The sequence below is a fragment of the Battus philenor genome, unplaced genomic scaffold (genome assembly GCF_028537555.1).
Source record: "Battus philenor isolate CCGP_79_NKW_IND1 unplaced genomic scaffold, ilBatPhil1.0.hap1 SCAF_23, whole genome shotgun sequence".
In the NCBI taxonomy this organism is placed as follows: Eukaryota; Metazoa; Arthropoda; class Insecta; order Lepidoptera; family Papilionidae; genus Battus; species Battus philenor.
The window spans coordinates 12,478,427-12,494,230 of record NW_027181686.1 but is presented as its reverse complement, the minus strand read 5'-3'; the positions used below and the strand labels follow the sequence as shown (position 1 = coordinate 12,494,230).

Below are 15,804 nucleotides of genomic sequence, written 5' to 3'. Positions count from 1 at the left end.
CCCACGTGTCCGCGGAGTCGATCGCATCGCGGCGGCGTCGTAATGAAACGAATAGATGATAGATGGCGCCAGGGTAGACGCAACAAAAGTTTACATCGCGCTGTTGAGAGTCTCCGCGCTCATTATAACTGCGAGCGGAGGTGTGGTCAACATTAACAAGAAGCTACAGTACTACAACCACTCCTACAACTTCGCAAGGAGGCCTATACCTTGCATTGGATATCTATGGGCACTTTATAGGACGACATTGTTTGTGACATCAACTCTTGTTTATTTATTTGCCATTAGAAACATTTAATCAGTTTCTTTTCCTTTTTATCTTAATCTGCTCTTGTATACAAAGGCACAACGCGTGGTCTGTTTTCTTCTTGGTTCATGTTAAAACTATATATTTTTTCCGAGACAACGTTTTAGCTTGTTCAACAAATTTCAGGTCATGATTAAGTGATTAAACCACCTTTTATATCCTGAGTTAAATTCAACTTAAGTCATATCGTTTGTTTTATTTATCTTGTCGTTGTTACATCGTATATGACAACCGCTACAAAACTAAAATAACTTCAACTTACAGGTTCAACCCCGACGAAGAGTGTAAGGTTAGCCAGGAGTATGGAGTACTTTTCTGGAGTCCGTCGTCCTGTGTGGTTCGTGTATTCAGGAATGGGTTCGCAGTGGGCTGGTATGGCGACTCAACTCATGAGGATACCAATTTTCGCAGCTGCTATCGAGAGGTATGTTGTTTCTTGAACTATAAACTAATCAGAGGATATCGATGATAGGAATAATGATGATAATGCAGACGTTGATGAAGTTGTAATTAATAATGATGATAATGCAGACGTTGATGAAGTTGTAATTAATAATGATGATAATGCAGACGTTGATGAAGTTGTAATTAATAATGATGATGAGTATGATAATGTTGGATATAAATACGATGAAGATTGTGATAAAAATAGCGATAAAATTAAAACTGTAACTGACTTCATATATGTATTTGCAAACATAATAATAAATCCTTCTTAAATATTTTAATTTTTTACGTACCCCACGAAATAGAAGACCATTTTGCTCTTAAAGACATAAACTACATTTCTAACAATAATGTTATAACATAAAGAAAACATAGCAACAAATTTAAATTTAGAATCATTCAATGTGCGATCCGAATCATCAACGGATATATATCTATAATTCATTCTAGAAGTAATTGATTGAAAACATAGTATAATGTATATTTGTTTAATGTAAATCATAGTTTAGTAAAAGGACATATCTTACTAGAAATATATACGTAACAGCGAGTATTCACAGTCAAACTTAAAGACATGGAAAAATCTAGAACTAAGTTCAATATAACTTACCACACAAATTTAAGATCAATTTAGAAATCAATAAATCTTTCAAATGAAACTCCAGATTTTTTACATATCTAATTTGTTTTAGATGCCACAAGGCTTTAGAACCGAAGGGGATCAATTTAACAAAAATCATCACGGAACCCGATCCGAAGATATACGACAACATACTTAACTCCTTCATCGGAATTGCTGCGGTCCAAATTGGCCTTACCGACATCTTGAAAGCTGTTGGAATTGAACCTGACCACATCATAGGTATGTCATATTATAGATATAGGCTGGTAGATCTTTATTGTAAACCAGATTATTACTAAAAGAAAGAAACAATTTATATAAAGGTACAAGAGGTGGTCTTATCGTTCAAGATGATCTCTACCAGACAACCTTTGGATGGAGATGAGAGACATGAAGGAGAGGGCAGTTTAGGGTGTATATAAATATATATATATATATATATATATATATATATATGTATATATAGCTTCGTAAAGATATTATATAAATACGAATAAATAACAAATGTTATCCAAAATCCTATTTTAGAGGATCATATATACATATCTAAATGAAATAAATCTTCCAAATACAATGTTCCGTGTGGAACAGTATCTGTAATGAATCATAAAGGCAAGGTAACGACTGTAAAAATTATTTTCACAAAAAGAATATATCCCCAGAGGCAGGGTATATTGAACATCAGCAAGATCCCTCCCTCTCCCGCTGAAACCAAAATAAAGGGATAAAGTATCATTTTAAAAATAAATACGCACATACGCGAAGACCATATTTGAAGTGCTATATTTGTAAATTATATCTATAATGATTAGTTTGTCTTTAAAAACTTCCAGGATTATTTAAAAAAAAACGGTGATAGACACAGTGTTAATACAAAGAATAAAATTGGCTGTATGCTCCTAGTTATTGTGTCCAAAAATCAAATAAATAATTGATAGCTCAAGGTATACGCATATGCAAAAAAAATCCCACCGATATTAAAAAAAACTGTACTAATGTTATTGCGTAGAATTAAATGTTGTTGTTGCTCACTCGGGAAGCTAATTATTGTCGCGCATCTATAAAAATATGTTTGTAAAGAGCAACTGTTGAATTTCTTGCCGGCTCTGCCTTCCGAGCCGGCGGTAGTTTCCTGTAGGGACAACAATGTCGAGATTTTATGTTGAGTGACCATTGAAAAATGCTTGTTCGAATAAAGAATATTTTGATTTGGATTTTGATATGCCATGTTAATAATAAATAATGTTTTAGATCATAGCGTAGGAGAATTGGGATGTGCATACGCGGATGGATGCTTCACAGCTGAAGAAATGATACTATCCTCGTACAGCCGTGGCCTGGCTTCCATTGAGACACCTTTCATCAAGGGCTCCATGGCTGCAGTGGGATTGGGGTACAATCAGGTACACTAAAATATTAATTTTACAGCATCAAGCTGAAGACATGCTTAGACCAGCTCTTCACGGAGCACGGGGAATTCTCCGAGTACCTTCACCGGTTTAACCTCTAGGAGAGTTTCTCGTGCTTCTATGAATCTAGTTTAGACCAGACCATGATGCATCTGATAGTCGACTGTCCTGTATTCGGAGGACAGTTGGGTAAAAAGATAAGCGAGGACAGCATCGTCTCACGAAAGATGACAATGACAGGCCAGCGTTTTTCACATGCGTCAGGTAGATAGAGGAGGATGCAATAAAAAATAAAACTGGTACAGTTTGGTTAAGCAACCAAATAAAAAGCAAGAATAAAACTAGAAGAACTAGGATAAAGTAAACCCAAAACAATGTTAGGTAAATAAAATAAAAACTGGTAACTGTCATAAATTGTGATAATACGTAATAAATTATAATATTAATTAAGAATGCAAAATAGCACATAGTAAATATAAATTAAGGTAAAGAAATATGATATAAACTAGATCTGTAATATTTGAGGAATAAGTGAAGCGATGAATGAACGGAGTGTGCAATGTGAAGCTAATAACATTATTCTGTTAACAGATAAAGACAATATGCCCGCCGGAGATCGAAGTCGCCTGCCACAACGGACCCGATTCCTGTACAATTTCAGGACCAGCTGATATCATGAAGTCGTTTGTAGCTAAACTTGTAGAACAGGGAATATTTGCGAAGGAAGTGCCTTGCTCTAATATCGCGTACCATTCAAGATATATCTCTGATGCTGGTAAGAAAATCATTATTTGCTTAACCCTGACGTTAGTCAGATTGTTTACTTTTCTTTCTTTCTTTTTTTGTCCTAAACCCTCCAATTTTTCTTGACCATCAAGCTTGATGAACATAACAAAATTAATAGTGTCTACACAATATACATTTTAATATTTGAATTATTTAACAGGACCTAAATTATTGAAGTACCTGCGGGAGGTGATCAAAGATCCAAAGCCTAGATCCAAACGTTGGGTATCCACGTCCGTACCCCAGGCTCTGTGGGGTGATACGAAGGCTGCACTATCGTCTGCAGAATATCATACCAACAATTTATTGGTAAGTTGACTGGTTATTAAAGTAGTTGTAGGCGACATGGCACGTAGATGGTTTCTGAGACCAAAACCTTCTGATGAAGCTTCTTACTTCTTGATGGAAAAGTGTCCACCGTTTGTTAATATAAATATGCATTACACTTGCAACCGAGGGTCATCATCTCGAGTGGCAACCACGAACCGGGAGAATCAGGGTGGACCAACGACGTTGTAAGGATCACAGGGAGTCACTGTATGCGGACAGTGCAGGACTGGTCCACAGGGCAGGAAGCCTATTGGCTGAAAAGAAGTTATGATAGTTAGCTTCAATTGTTTTTATTAACGAGCTATAGTGCTATTGTATCCAGGATTTCCATCCAACATCGAATCAAGTTCCATTGACATAATCCAAATGATGTAAGTGGAAATGGCAGTAGGCAAACGATATAGCCTGCGCCTTACGTGTCCATAAAAGATGATGAAACAAAACAGTGATTTTTTAAGCTCTCGACTACTCCTGACCCTAAATAATCTGGCATCACAGCTCGATCTGACCCAGAAAGTTCCGGCAACACGACCACTGAGCTGATCCAGAATATTCCATTTTTGCCATGATATCTTACAAGCGCCATCTGTTGTTGCCGAACGAAACTACGGAGTACGAATAAATAAATTAATTAATTAAGCAAAGTGCTCAGTACATTTAAGAAATACATTAGGCAATTTTAAATTAACAGAGCCCGGTGTTATTTGAAGAAACTGCAAAACTCATACAGCCAAATGCGATCACTATCGAAATAGCCCCCCACGGACTGCTGCAGGCGATTCTGCGCCGCTCGCTGAAGAAGGACGTCATTAATATTCCTCTTACTCAGAGGAATGAAGATAACGTGCAAGTTCTATTAACAGCATTAGGAAAGTGAGTATTGTGTACAATCTCGTCTATAAAAATTTCATATGTAGTCTTCTGATATTCCTCTCTGGTCTCTTCTTCATTTGTTATCAACCCAGTCTTCCTTGTTAGGAGACTGTCTTCTCATGTGGACAGAATTATTGCTTTAAAGGAACTCTACAGGAGTAAATGTAAGGCTCATTTGTCAGCAAAACTTTAAAAAACTCCTGTTTCCTATTGCATATATAATGTTGTAGCCCTGGACTGGACGAGACAAGCATACAACTACTAGCAGTTCAATTTCTGCTGAGATAGACAGTAAACAATACTATTTTATATATAGTATTCCGAAATTTGGAAACGTTTTTTATTACTGTACTAGCTTTTCCCGCGCTTTCGTTCATGTAAAATTAAACAAAAGAAATATTTAGTCTTTTTTAAGTTTTTGATTTTAAGAAAATAATATCCTAAGTTACTCTATATTACATAAGCTACCTTCCAGTATAAGTCCTGTGAAAATCTGTCCTGCTATTTAGACGAGAATAGACGAACAGACACGCAACAAAATTTATAAAGTGAAATTTTTATATATATATACCGTATATATATTCGTATGTATGTATTCAAAGCGTATATTTTAGTATTACAGACATACACTCCAATTTTATTTATTTTTATAGATTATTATTAGATTTTGGATATGTACCACACCCTATATACTACGATATAATAGTTGATAGCAAGTGAGCATATACGTACATTCACCTATTTCAAGTTTTTAAAAATCACCCTGTATAATCAAATGTGGGTTAGTGAAAGTTACATATCTTTAGAATTTTTACGTCATAAATATACACGTTCCTTCAGCACCCTTTTACTTAAACCACAAGCTACCAAGTTGATTTAAAGCAGATAATGTTAGGTATAGTTATTAAAAACTTGTATTGATATAGAAATTTATTTTCAGGTTATATGAAACTGGAATCAATCCACAGCTAGCAAATATCTACCCGACTGTACCGTTCCCAGTGTCGCAAGGGACCCCAATGTTGGGACATTTGGTCGAGTGGGAGCACAGTGAAGATTGGTAAATATTGCTCTATTTACAACCTTCAAAAATTGCAAGCCTATTTTTCTAACTGGAAGTTGCAACTAATTTTTTTTATTCTCCCGCTATCATATTTGCGACATTGACTATATTTAGCAATATTTTTTTCATTGTTACCATTTCATTGCGTTCTCCTCTCTCATCCTTCACAATTTCTATAACTACATCCTCTTTCATCATTTGATCTCTTCCTTTCTTTGATCGTCGCATCGCTTCTCTTCTTTCACCACATTCTTCGATATCCTGTACAATTTAAATATCCTCATTCCTCTTATATAATCGACTGGATATTTTTAAATCTAATCTTCATTTTTATATGTAACCTCCTTTGACAACTTTCCTGCTATAGGAATGTGCAGCGGCGTTCTTTCTCTGCCTTTAGGGAGGCGGTGACGTCACTTTCAACCAGCTCCTTCTGTTCCAATTCACAATCATATCTTTTTTTTGGTAATATAGTACAGTTCATAATTTCGTGGAAAAAATAACTTTCTTTACATGACTGTACCAAGATCTGATTTCAATTGGGTTTTAACAAAACATCCTTGTGAGTAATTTACATGAAGAAAAACACCTGTCCAATTTATTTTTAAAATACTTGTTCCCCTTCCTTTTTTTGGGAAGAGACGTTACAATGCGGGTCCAAGCAATGATCTGCTGCACCACTTTTTTTAAGAACCTCAGGAACCCTGATCGATATTTGTGGTCACCCATCAGGAAGACGACTCTTTCCTCTTCCACTTTCGTGCCCATCTCTTAATGTATATATGTTAATACCATAAATACACTATTAATCATAAAAAAATTGTCCCAAACAGGTATGTGACATCGTTCAAGGCTCAAGAGAAAATGAAATCAGGTGAACGAACTGTACGAATGTCTATAGCGGATGAAGATAGTGAGTTCATGGCCGGTCACGTCATTGATGGTAATTTCATATGAATTTTTTAATTTCTATCGTTCCTTTATTAAACATTTAGACCAAAAAGACTCTGTGTTTGGCACTAATCGGTGTAACATTACTCCTGAGGATGCCTCGTGGAGGAGTGAAACACGTGTTGAGTGATTTAACGGTGGTAGTTGTGTTTCGCATTGTTTACCGCATGCGCATTTATCAGCGGGCTGGTGGGCGGTGCGATTCATTGCACGACTACTGCTGCATAGCGGAAGTAGCTATATATTGGTCCTTTTCTTAAAAAGATTTTTGTAGTCACCAAACTAAATCTTTACTTCAGTAAGAAATTTATTGGAATCTTCTTTTCATAATTCTGGACAGTTTATGGGATTCCAAGGTAGGCCTTGAATATAATGACAACACGAAATTCAAAGATCCAAAGGTTTCTGTAGATGTTGATGCTGTTAGCCCGGGGACTTTTAAAGCTTCGGAATAGAGTTGACGGGGTAGTATCAGCGGGCTGGCGGGCGGTGCAGTTCATTGCACGACTATTGCTGCATAGCGGAAGTAGCTATATAATAGTCCTTTTCTAAGCCTGAATCTATTAGATAGGTAACCCAAATCATTGTTTAAGGTCGCAACCTCTACCCTGCCACTGGATACCTCGTGATGGTTTGGGAAACACTCGGCATGATGATGGGAGAGCTGTTCATGGAGATATCGGTTGTATTCGAAAACGTTCGTTTCCAAAGAGCGACTAACATTCCTAAAGAGGGCAATTTGGAGTTCATCATAATGATCCAGAAAGGAAGCGGTAACTTTGAGGTCAGTATTAAACATTGCTAAGTTAAAAATAAAAATGTCGCAGGTGCCCCATTAGGTGGACTAACGACATAGGTCGCGGGAAGATGCTAGATAGGGCAGCGCAGAACAAGTCATCGTGATGATCTTGAAGACAGTCCTATGCTTTACAGAGAGCGTCCATCTTCTAAAAAGATTCGTCACCGATCTTTGCCGGTGTTCATTGCTTCCCCTGTTCCAATGATCAAGTTTTTCTTAATTGTCACCTTTTTCCTATAGCTATTTTATTTAAAGACTCATAAATACGGGTGTGAATAATAATTTTTAATATGAAAAATGTCTACGGCTCACTTTATATTAAATAAATATACGAACAAACTGTAAGCAATAGTGATATCAAAGAGTGTAGCGAAGAAAATGCGGCAACATGTGAAATGACTGTAAATGAAAGGAGAAGAATAAAAGAAAATGTGCTGATAAAGGAGGATGTAGCAATAGAAATTGTGAATGATGAAACAGGAGAACGAAAAAAAAATTAAAAAAATATTAAAAATATTGCTAAATAAAATCTCTATCTCAAATAGGATAGGTGGAATAAAAGGCTCCTAATAACAAGGCCATATAAAATAAAAAAAATCGAATTCGGAATTAAATTTAAGTATTCAGGTAAAACAAAGCGTTGACTTTTGAATGCCATACTTATACTTAGGTTCCAAATCAGTTAAAATTCCACTACTAGAGCTACAAGATGTTTTTGATCTCTTAGCATATTTCCATAATTAATATATCTCAGAAATTACAAACATCTAGAAATAAAAAAATAAACCATTATCGTTATAAAAAAGAATGAAATATGAAAAGAATGAAGTCAATAATTTCACATCAAAACTCCGTGTTTTACCGAACACATTCCGAAAAGCTTAAAACAATCGAGTAACTAGAGAACTTCACGACACGAAACCCGAAAACAAAAGCCTATAACGAACTTGGGAGTGATCAAACGAATTACTTATAAAAGGAATTTTCATTAAAATATTTACGATAACTTTGTTTTTTAACTTAGATCGTCGAAAGTGGAGCTTCCATTGTGACGGGTCGGATATATGCCAAGAAGAATGTGGGACAGGAATACCGTGCCCTCAAGGCAATGCCGGAGGCGAGTGGACCCAACATCAAACATATACTAACCAAAGACTTTTACAAGGAATTGCGTCTTCGAGGCTACCAATACAGGTGATATTTCTTCAACTTTTACACCAATTTCATTCATCTACCACATATTCATCAGCATTGTTAAACTCATAGTCACTCTAGAGTCTTTTAACAATGCTGTATTGACTATAGTCTAAAATGTCGAATCAGAAATATAAAAATCCGGTGACGAACAAAAGTATCCGACTTAGCTCAGTGGATTAACAAGTTGAAGTAGCAGTAGGCGAGCCACATAACGCAAAATACATAGCAGCTGGACCTTTTGATTCTGATGAAGACCACGGACCAGCGTAGCATAGTACAGGCAACAAGATGGACAGACGAAACCACCTTGTTAAGATTGTCGATAAACGCTTGATGCAAGCCGCTTCCAATTTTAAACTTTTGTCCAATACTGGAACGTGAAGGTAGTAAAATACGTCCTGTGGCTAAAATGATGATGAAGATAACCATTACTTTAGTAAATCACTTAAAATCCCACCAAATGCGGAAAGGCTATTAATTAATCCTTATCGTTCGTCAGTAATGAAGGACACGGCGTAAGATGTCCACCTAGAGGATGGCATGATCTTGCTAAAGTTGATAGATGACGCTAGATTAATGTCGCTTCCAACCAGACCTATATTAAATCTACGGGGGGGTCCTATTTCCAGAATCGGACATACATGACGTGATGTATGATCCGCTAGTAATAGTGTTTTCGTATAATTAATTCGTATAATATTCAAACATACAAATTTAAATATCAATAAAATAATGTGTGATCTTTACAGCGGACTTTTCCGTGGCATCATCGGGTGCAACGTAGAAGGAACAAGAGGCCGTATCGCATGGGTCAATAACTGGGTCACTTTCATGGACTGTATGCTGCAAATAAAAATTGTGGGACAAGATACACGAGGTCTATTCGTTCCAACGAGGATCGAGAAGCTCTGCATCGATACAAAAATGCACTATGACGCCATATCCAAAATGAACGCCGACTCTAACCGTCAGTCATTCGAAATTCGAGTGTATCCTCACGTTGATGTTATCAGGTAAAAATCGATAAAAATTTCCAAAAATAAAATCGATTTTTAATACAGATTAATTAACTTTATACAATTACAGAGCTGGCGGTGTTGAGATCCGAGGACTTCACGCGACTCCGATCTCTAGAAAAGCACCGTTAGGTGTACCAGTACTCGAGAAATACGAGTTCGTTCCAAACTTTGGAAAGTACAAGATGAAGGTAAGATAGGTGATAAATAATAATACAAGATAACAAATAGAAAATGATTCAGATAGCGGTAATAATAGCAATATAATTACAGGTAGAAGATGTGCTCCGTTCAAATATTCAAACTATTCTTGAAAATATACAAACATACAAAGTGAAAGCTATTGAAGTTGCCGACGAGGTATATAAAGAGAACGAATTTAAACCAGTTATGGAAATAGTCGGAGATATTCTTGGAGATCTGCCTCTCGTGCAACCAGATCTCTTGATTATATCAGAAGAAACCATAGAAATGCCGAACAATATTACAGTTGAAAACAGAAAAATTTCCGGAGAAACAAATGCTGTCATATTCATTGGAGCAAATCTGCTAGAAAGGCCTGATGTGAGTTTGTTACTATTTTTATTTCCTTACATAATTTTCACTATTAATGCGTATATTTTACTAACTTAATTAATATTACGATGTTGCTAATATTTCAACCTCTGTAAATTGGCAAAAGTCGTTCACACATTTTTGTTTTATTTATTTATAACTAACTTTTGATTTTTCTATTTTTAAGTAATTTATTTCCTTTTCATGGTTGCAAGCAATAAAATCTGGTCGTATAAATACTAAAATACAAATACTTGGATACTTTCCTGAAAATCAGGGCTGTAGAAAGGTTTCGCATAGTTAATACTCTTATATCTTGTTTCATTCATTTTAAGCTAAGCTAAAAATGAAAAATCTCAAGTGCCTTCTGAATTTTAGTACAAGGTTCATATTTGGTCTGCGCAAATACGTTTCTGAATTTCATAATAATCTCGAGTGGTTGCCGATTCGACTTCGCTGAAATGCCTGCATCCTTTTCTGTAGTATTTTGTTTATCCCGCTTACTCCCTCACCTTAAATCTAGATTTCTTTTCTAACGTGACTCACATGATAAGTTGGTTAGATCATCTGAGAACTTGAAATTGACTATGCCTGCTCATTCTACTATATTTATGGATAAATCTTTCACTATTGTGACTGTTAGATTATGGAATGGATTACTAAAAGCAACAAGATGCTCTAAATTGTTATCAGCTTTTACAAAGATGGTGAAAGAATACCACCTTGACCTCTAAAATAAGATATTGTGCACCATATGCTATTTATTCGTATTAACGTAATACCTTTTCCATGTAAAATATATACATGTATGTATATTTGTATATATCATATATTTAAGTAAGTATGATAGTATTATACAGGTCATAAACACCCCTCTCCTAAGGGGAACTGAATGTCTCTCATCTCCATCGAAAGGTTGTCTGGTAGAGATCGCCTCAAGCGATAAGACCACCTCTTGTACCTGTATAAAAATTATTCCTTTTAGTATCTGTTATTTTGTTACATTTCCTTTTTGATGTTTTTAAAGACTTTTTGTGTACAATAAATTGTAAATAAATAAAAAACTTCTTTTTTCTTAATTAATAGGTCCTGCAACAAGGAGTAGCAACTCTTCGTGATAAATGCTTCATTATGAGCCGTGAAAAAGAACGTCCTGATCCAAAGATCCATTCCGATAAATACGACATAATCACCATACACGATACGGGTCTAGAATACATCGTTATGTTCAGAAAACGAATTGGAGCAAAACCAGCCAAGTTTGTTAGAATAGTATCGAATGATCAAACGTTCTCTTGGATAGACAAAGTCAAGGAGGAACTGAAAGCTGGCCAAAAACTCGTACTCTACAGTCAAGATGAGTCAATAAACGGACTCTTGGGTTTGGTGAACTGCCTCAGGAGAGAGCCTGGAGGAGAAATAGTGCATGGACTGCTAATAACAGACCCTTCTGCTCCAGCATTCAACCCTGACTTAGAATTTTATGAGGAACAATTAGACAAAGATCTAGCTATAAATGTCTACCAAGACGTAAGTTATTACATATGTTTACTATCATATTTATTCATAATTATCACAATTTCAAATAAGACCAATTGGAAGTGACCTCAATTAAGCATTTTACGACACCCTTAACGATGTCATATATATGTCGGTCTTAGATCCCAACTCCAGAATCTTAAGGCTCTATCTATTACTTTTGTTGTTCTACGGGTCTTTTAACTATTAATTCGATCTCACGATGAAATCTATCATAGATCCTTCCATAGGTTATTGAATAACTGTGACCTTATTATTGTGATCCATAATAAAGTTATCATGTCCAGAAAATTATACTTCTGTTAGATTAATAAACCTCTCATAAAATTCAAATTCAAATTCAACTCTTTGATATCACTGAATTTGATCGCAGTTAAGGTTCAGCTTGAGTAGATCATTAACAGCTTCCGCTTCAAGGAGTTTAAGTACTACCGGATGATCAAAACATATTTGAACCAGCACCTCTTCATCGTCGTTTTAGGAATGAGACGTCCACTGCTGAGCTTATGCACCCATCATAGATTAGTTATATTGGTTTAAAGTGGTTCACGGAACGTTGCATCAAGCAATTATAAACAACGAAAAGAGTCAAAAGATCTTCCTAAAGTACCACAGAAGGGACATAGAGAAGACAATTAAAAGGAACAAGTAGGCAAAAAAAGTGTATAAGACGAGTCAAAATAAAAACCTAAATCTGTTGAATTTAATCATAAAGTAATGTTAATGCAAGAATAAAATAACCAAAGAAATAAAAATAAAGCAAAACATAACATCATGTAAAGTTGTAGTATTCTTGTGGAAAGGTGATGAAAGTGAAGTGATGAATGAAAGTATTTGTGAAGAATAAAACATTGATGAATAAATGTCATTAAAGATAAGAACACCAATAATATGATGAAAGAAATATTTTTTTGTTAAAATTGTCCCCACTCAACACTGAGGAATAACAAGAGGTTCTCAAAAACGGAGGCCTTAAAAAAGCAGCCTTCGTCTAATATTTTACGGCGACCTCAACAAGGTCATGTCTACCTTGTGTGGACTACTCCAGAACATTAAACCCCCAGCGGCCATCTGTATTGCCTTTATCTATGTTTAGTTTTAAGTTACAGAAGATGTTATATGTTCCTTGCTTACTTCTAGGGGCAATGGGGTACATACAGACATCTGTTGCTGGGAGACCTGGAAACAATCCGGGCAACCCACGCATTCGTCAACGTGACAACCGTCGGAGATCTAACCACGCTTAAATGGTTAGAAGGCGCGCTTAAAGAAAACCAGACTTTCAAAGATCCACAAAAAGTTCTTATTCAGGTAAAATCAATATATTCACATACCTTAATAAACCGATATGAATGATTGAGTGTTATATTAGCAACCTTCCGGACGTTCAAGATGCCCCGCCTCTGGGGGGAGGACAGGGGTATGTGGGATTCCTACCCACTAAACCCCCCCCCCCTCCCGGTGATCACCCTCTGCGCTATAAGGGGGACCGCGGTATCTCCCGGTCAGGGATCGCCACGCGGTCTTCCCTCGCGCCTTGCTATTTTCGATAGCCCGTTCCGGGGTATACGTGTATACGCTACCCCCGAATAGCAATCTTTCCTATCCCAACTAGAATCCATTACTTTTTTTCGGATTTGCTGGTAATGTGGGCGATGATTTACGAAGAATGTAAAATATAATGCAAAGCCTGTCATTTATTTTTCGGATATTGTTCCAAGATTAACTAGTCTTTTGTCCAGAAATTTAATGATAATTATTTCCACCACCAGGTCTACTATTCAGCCATCAACTTCCGTGACGTGATGACAACGTTAGGACGTGTCACTGCCGATGCAGTTGCCAGAGGCCGACTTAACCAAGAATGCGTACAAGGATTCGAAATTGTGGGCAGGACTCCCAAGTAAGTAATATTTTCTTTAGTACAAATTAATACATTTCACGGGAACACACCATAACTCAGACGCAAGCTGATAAACAAGTTCTTACTAGCCAAAGGGTACGGTACAGAGGCAGGTTCAAGAACGAGGTGATCATCTTTGTCTATCCATCAACAGACACCCTCGGGCTCCATAAAAGTGTCCATCACGCGATAGCAGTATCACGTCGTATACGGATGAGACTCAAGATTCGATCGCAAGGTTCATAGATGTGGTGAATACGGCTACCGCCTCGCATACACTGGCACACAGCCTGATGGCAATGTGGATTTGGGATGAGAAATTATCCGCACGATCATGTCTTTAGGAAAAGCCCACGTATGAGCATTTGTCGAATGAGATTATAATGATGAATAACCCTCAAAAATGTGATACTCAAAAAATTACTTTAATTCAGACGTTTTTAAGTTCAAATTTCAATTTCAGAGGTTTTTATATAGCCCTCGCTATCGGGACCCCTATTACACCTATCTATTGTGGGAAAGGGACTTTATTTTTATTTAATAATTTTTTCATGTAATATTTTTATTTTAGCGCTCTTCTATCGTTCATCCTATTATCTTTAATTTCTTAACTTTCTTTCTTTCTGCAATTCTTCTTTATTTCCCTTCCATATACATTTTTACTTTTATTCGATACCATTCATTCTTCTCCATACATCTCAACTATTAATTTCTTTGTTCAATTTCAGTGGTTCGAGAGTGATGGCGATGGTCACTAACAGTGGTACGGCAAACATGGTACAAGGCGATAAAAATCTGTTGTGGACTATTCCGGATGAATGGACTTTCGAAGAAGCTGTGACCGTTCCTGTAGCTTACGGCACAGTTTATTACGCAATGGTAATTTACCACAGATACTATACGAATAAATGTTAACTGGTCACGTCATTACTGCTAAATCTTAAGAATCGAGAAGATTAGCAACTCCTGATGCCCATGAATAGGTCAATACATTTAAAGCATCAAATGAAAAGCAGCAAAATAATACCTCTAAATTGTAGAGTATGTCTTAAAGATAATACAGCTTAGAATGAATTGCTTTTTAACTAATTCTTTTATAAAAATAGTTTTAGTGAAAAGATAATTATTATCAGAAATAAAAATTTAAATTAAAGTAATATGCAAGTCAAATAAACTGTGATACTGTGATAATCTGTGTTCTATGAATGATAACTAGAGAAGGAAGGCGATATGTGAAAGAAGATACGAAAGAGAAGGGAAAAGCAGGTTGCAAAGAACAGAAGAAACATATATAAGAAATTGAGAAGTGTGAAAGAATGTGAAAATGATGAATGAAATTAAAAGGACGAAAAAATATATTTACCTGATGATGTAGTCTCTGCCTGAATCACGGTAGGGTAAAGGTGTAAAGGTGATTACCAAAAAAGAACAGTAATCAGACTAGCACGAAATTAACACCCTTGCTGTTGTAGTTTGAACTGAAGGAATAACATAAATGGTTTTGCAAAACTTGCTTCTATGATTTATGTGAAACTAAATTCCTATGTACAATATTGTTTACAAAGTAACTTTGTTTGTCCAGATCATTGTTGGCCAGCTTCAAAGAGGGGAGTCAATTCTGATTCACGCAGGCACTGGAGGAGTTGGTCAGGCTGCTATTAATGTAGCGCTACATTACGGATGCGAGGTGTTCACTACAGTTGGAACTCCGGAGAAGAGAGCCTTTATCAAGAAACTGTTTCCTCAACTGAAAGGTAAGACGCAGGTATCTTAATCTGTTTTACTGGTAGATCTCTTAGGTAGATGATGTTAAACCAGATTTTGTGGTAGAAAATTCTACATACCTTTGGACCATGGACTGGTAAGAGCAGTAAAGGATGTCCAACAAGGTGAATTATCTAGACATTGGATGCAGTCATCTTCCTTCCAGTCCTATAGGAAATGGGAAAGTTTATATCCAGTAGAAGTTGTACCACTAGAGATATACCTTTGCATATTTATTTGGGT

The 15,804-nt window shown here is 36.2% G+C and overlaps 1 protein-coding gene across 1 annotated transcript in view; it reads left to right on the top strand.

The window, feature by feature from the left end:
- The window catches only part of LOC137924307 (fatty acid synthase-like), a 48,427-nt gene that overhangs the window by 18,327 nt on the left and 14,296 nt on the right, over positions 1-15,804 (top strand). Inside the window, exons 11-28 of the mRNA XM_068767697.1 lie at positions 572-731; positions 1,447-1,616; positions 2,628-2,779; positions 3,377-3,560; positions 3,732-3,880; positions 4,593-4,774; positions 5,715-5,834; positions 6,671-6,780; positions 7,382-7,572; positions 8,612-8,781; positions 9,534-9,797; positions 9,871-9,991; positions 10,074-10,364; positions 11,442-11,885; positions 13,035-13,205; positions 13,667-13,797; positions 14,526-14,676; positions 15,380-15,551. Of these exons, the coding sequence (XP_068623798.1) occupies positions 572-731; positions 1,447-1,616; positions 2,628-2,779; positions 3,377-3,560; positions 3,732-3,880; positions 4,593-4,774; positions 5,715-5,834; positions 6,671-6,780; positions 7,382-7,572; positions 8,612-8,781; positions 9,534-9,797; positions 9,871-9,991; positions 10,074-10,364; positions 11,442-11,885; positions 13,035-13,205; positions 13,667-13,797; positions 14,526-14,676; positions 15,380-15,551 (3,333 nt within the window). The remainder of the gene's footprint in view (positions 1-571; positions 732-1,446; positions 1,617-2,627; positions 2,780-3,376; positions 3,561-3,731; positions 3,881-4,592; positions 4,775-5,714; positions 5,835-6,670; positions 6,781-7,381; positions 7,573-8,611; positions 8,782-9,533; positions 9,798-9,870; positions 9,992-10,073; positions 10,365-11,441; positions 11,886-13,034; positions 13,206-13,666; positions 13,798-14,525; positions 14,677-15,379; positions 15,552-15,804) is intronic.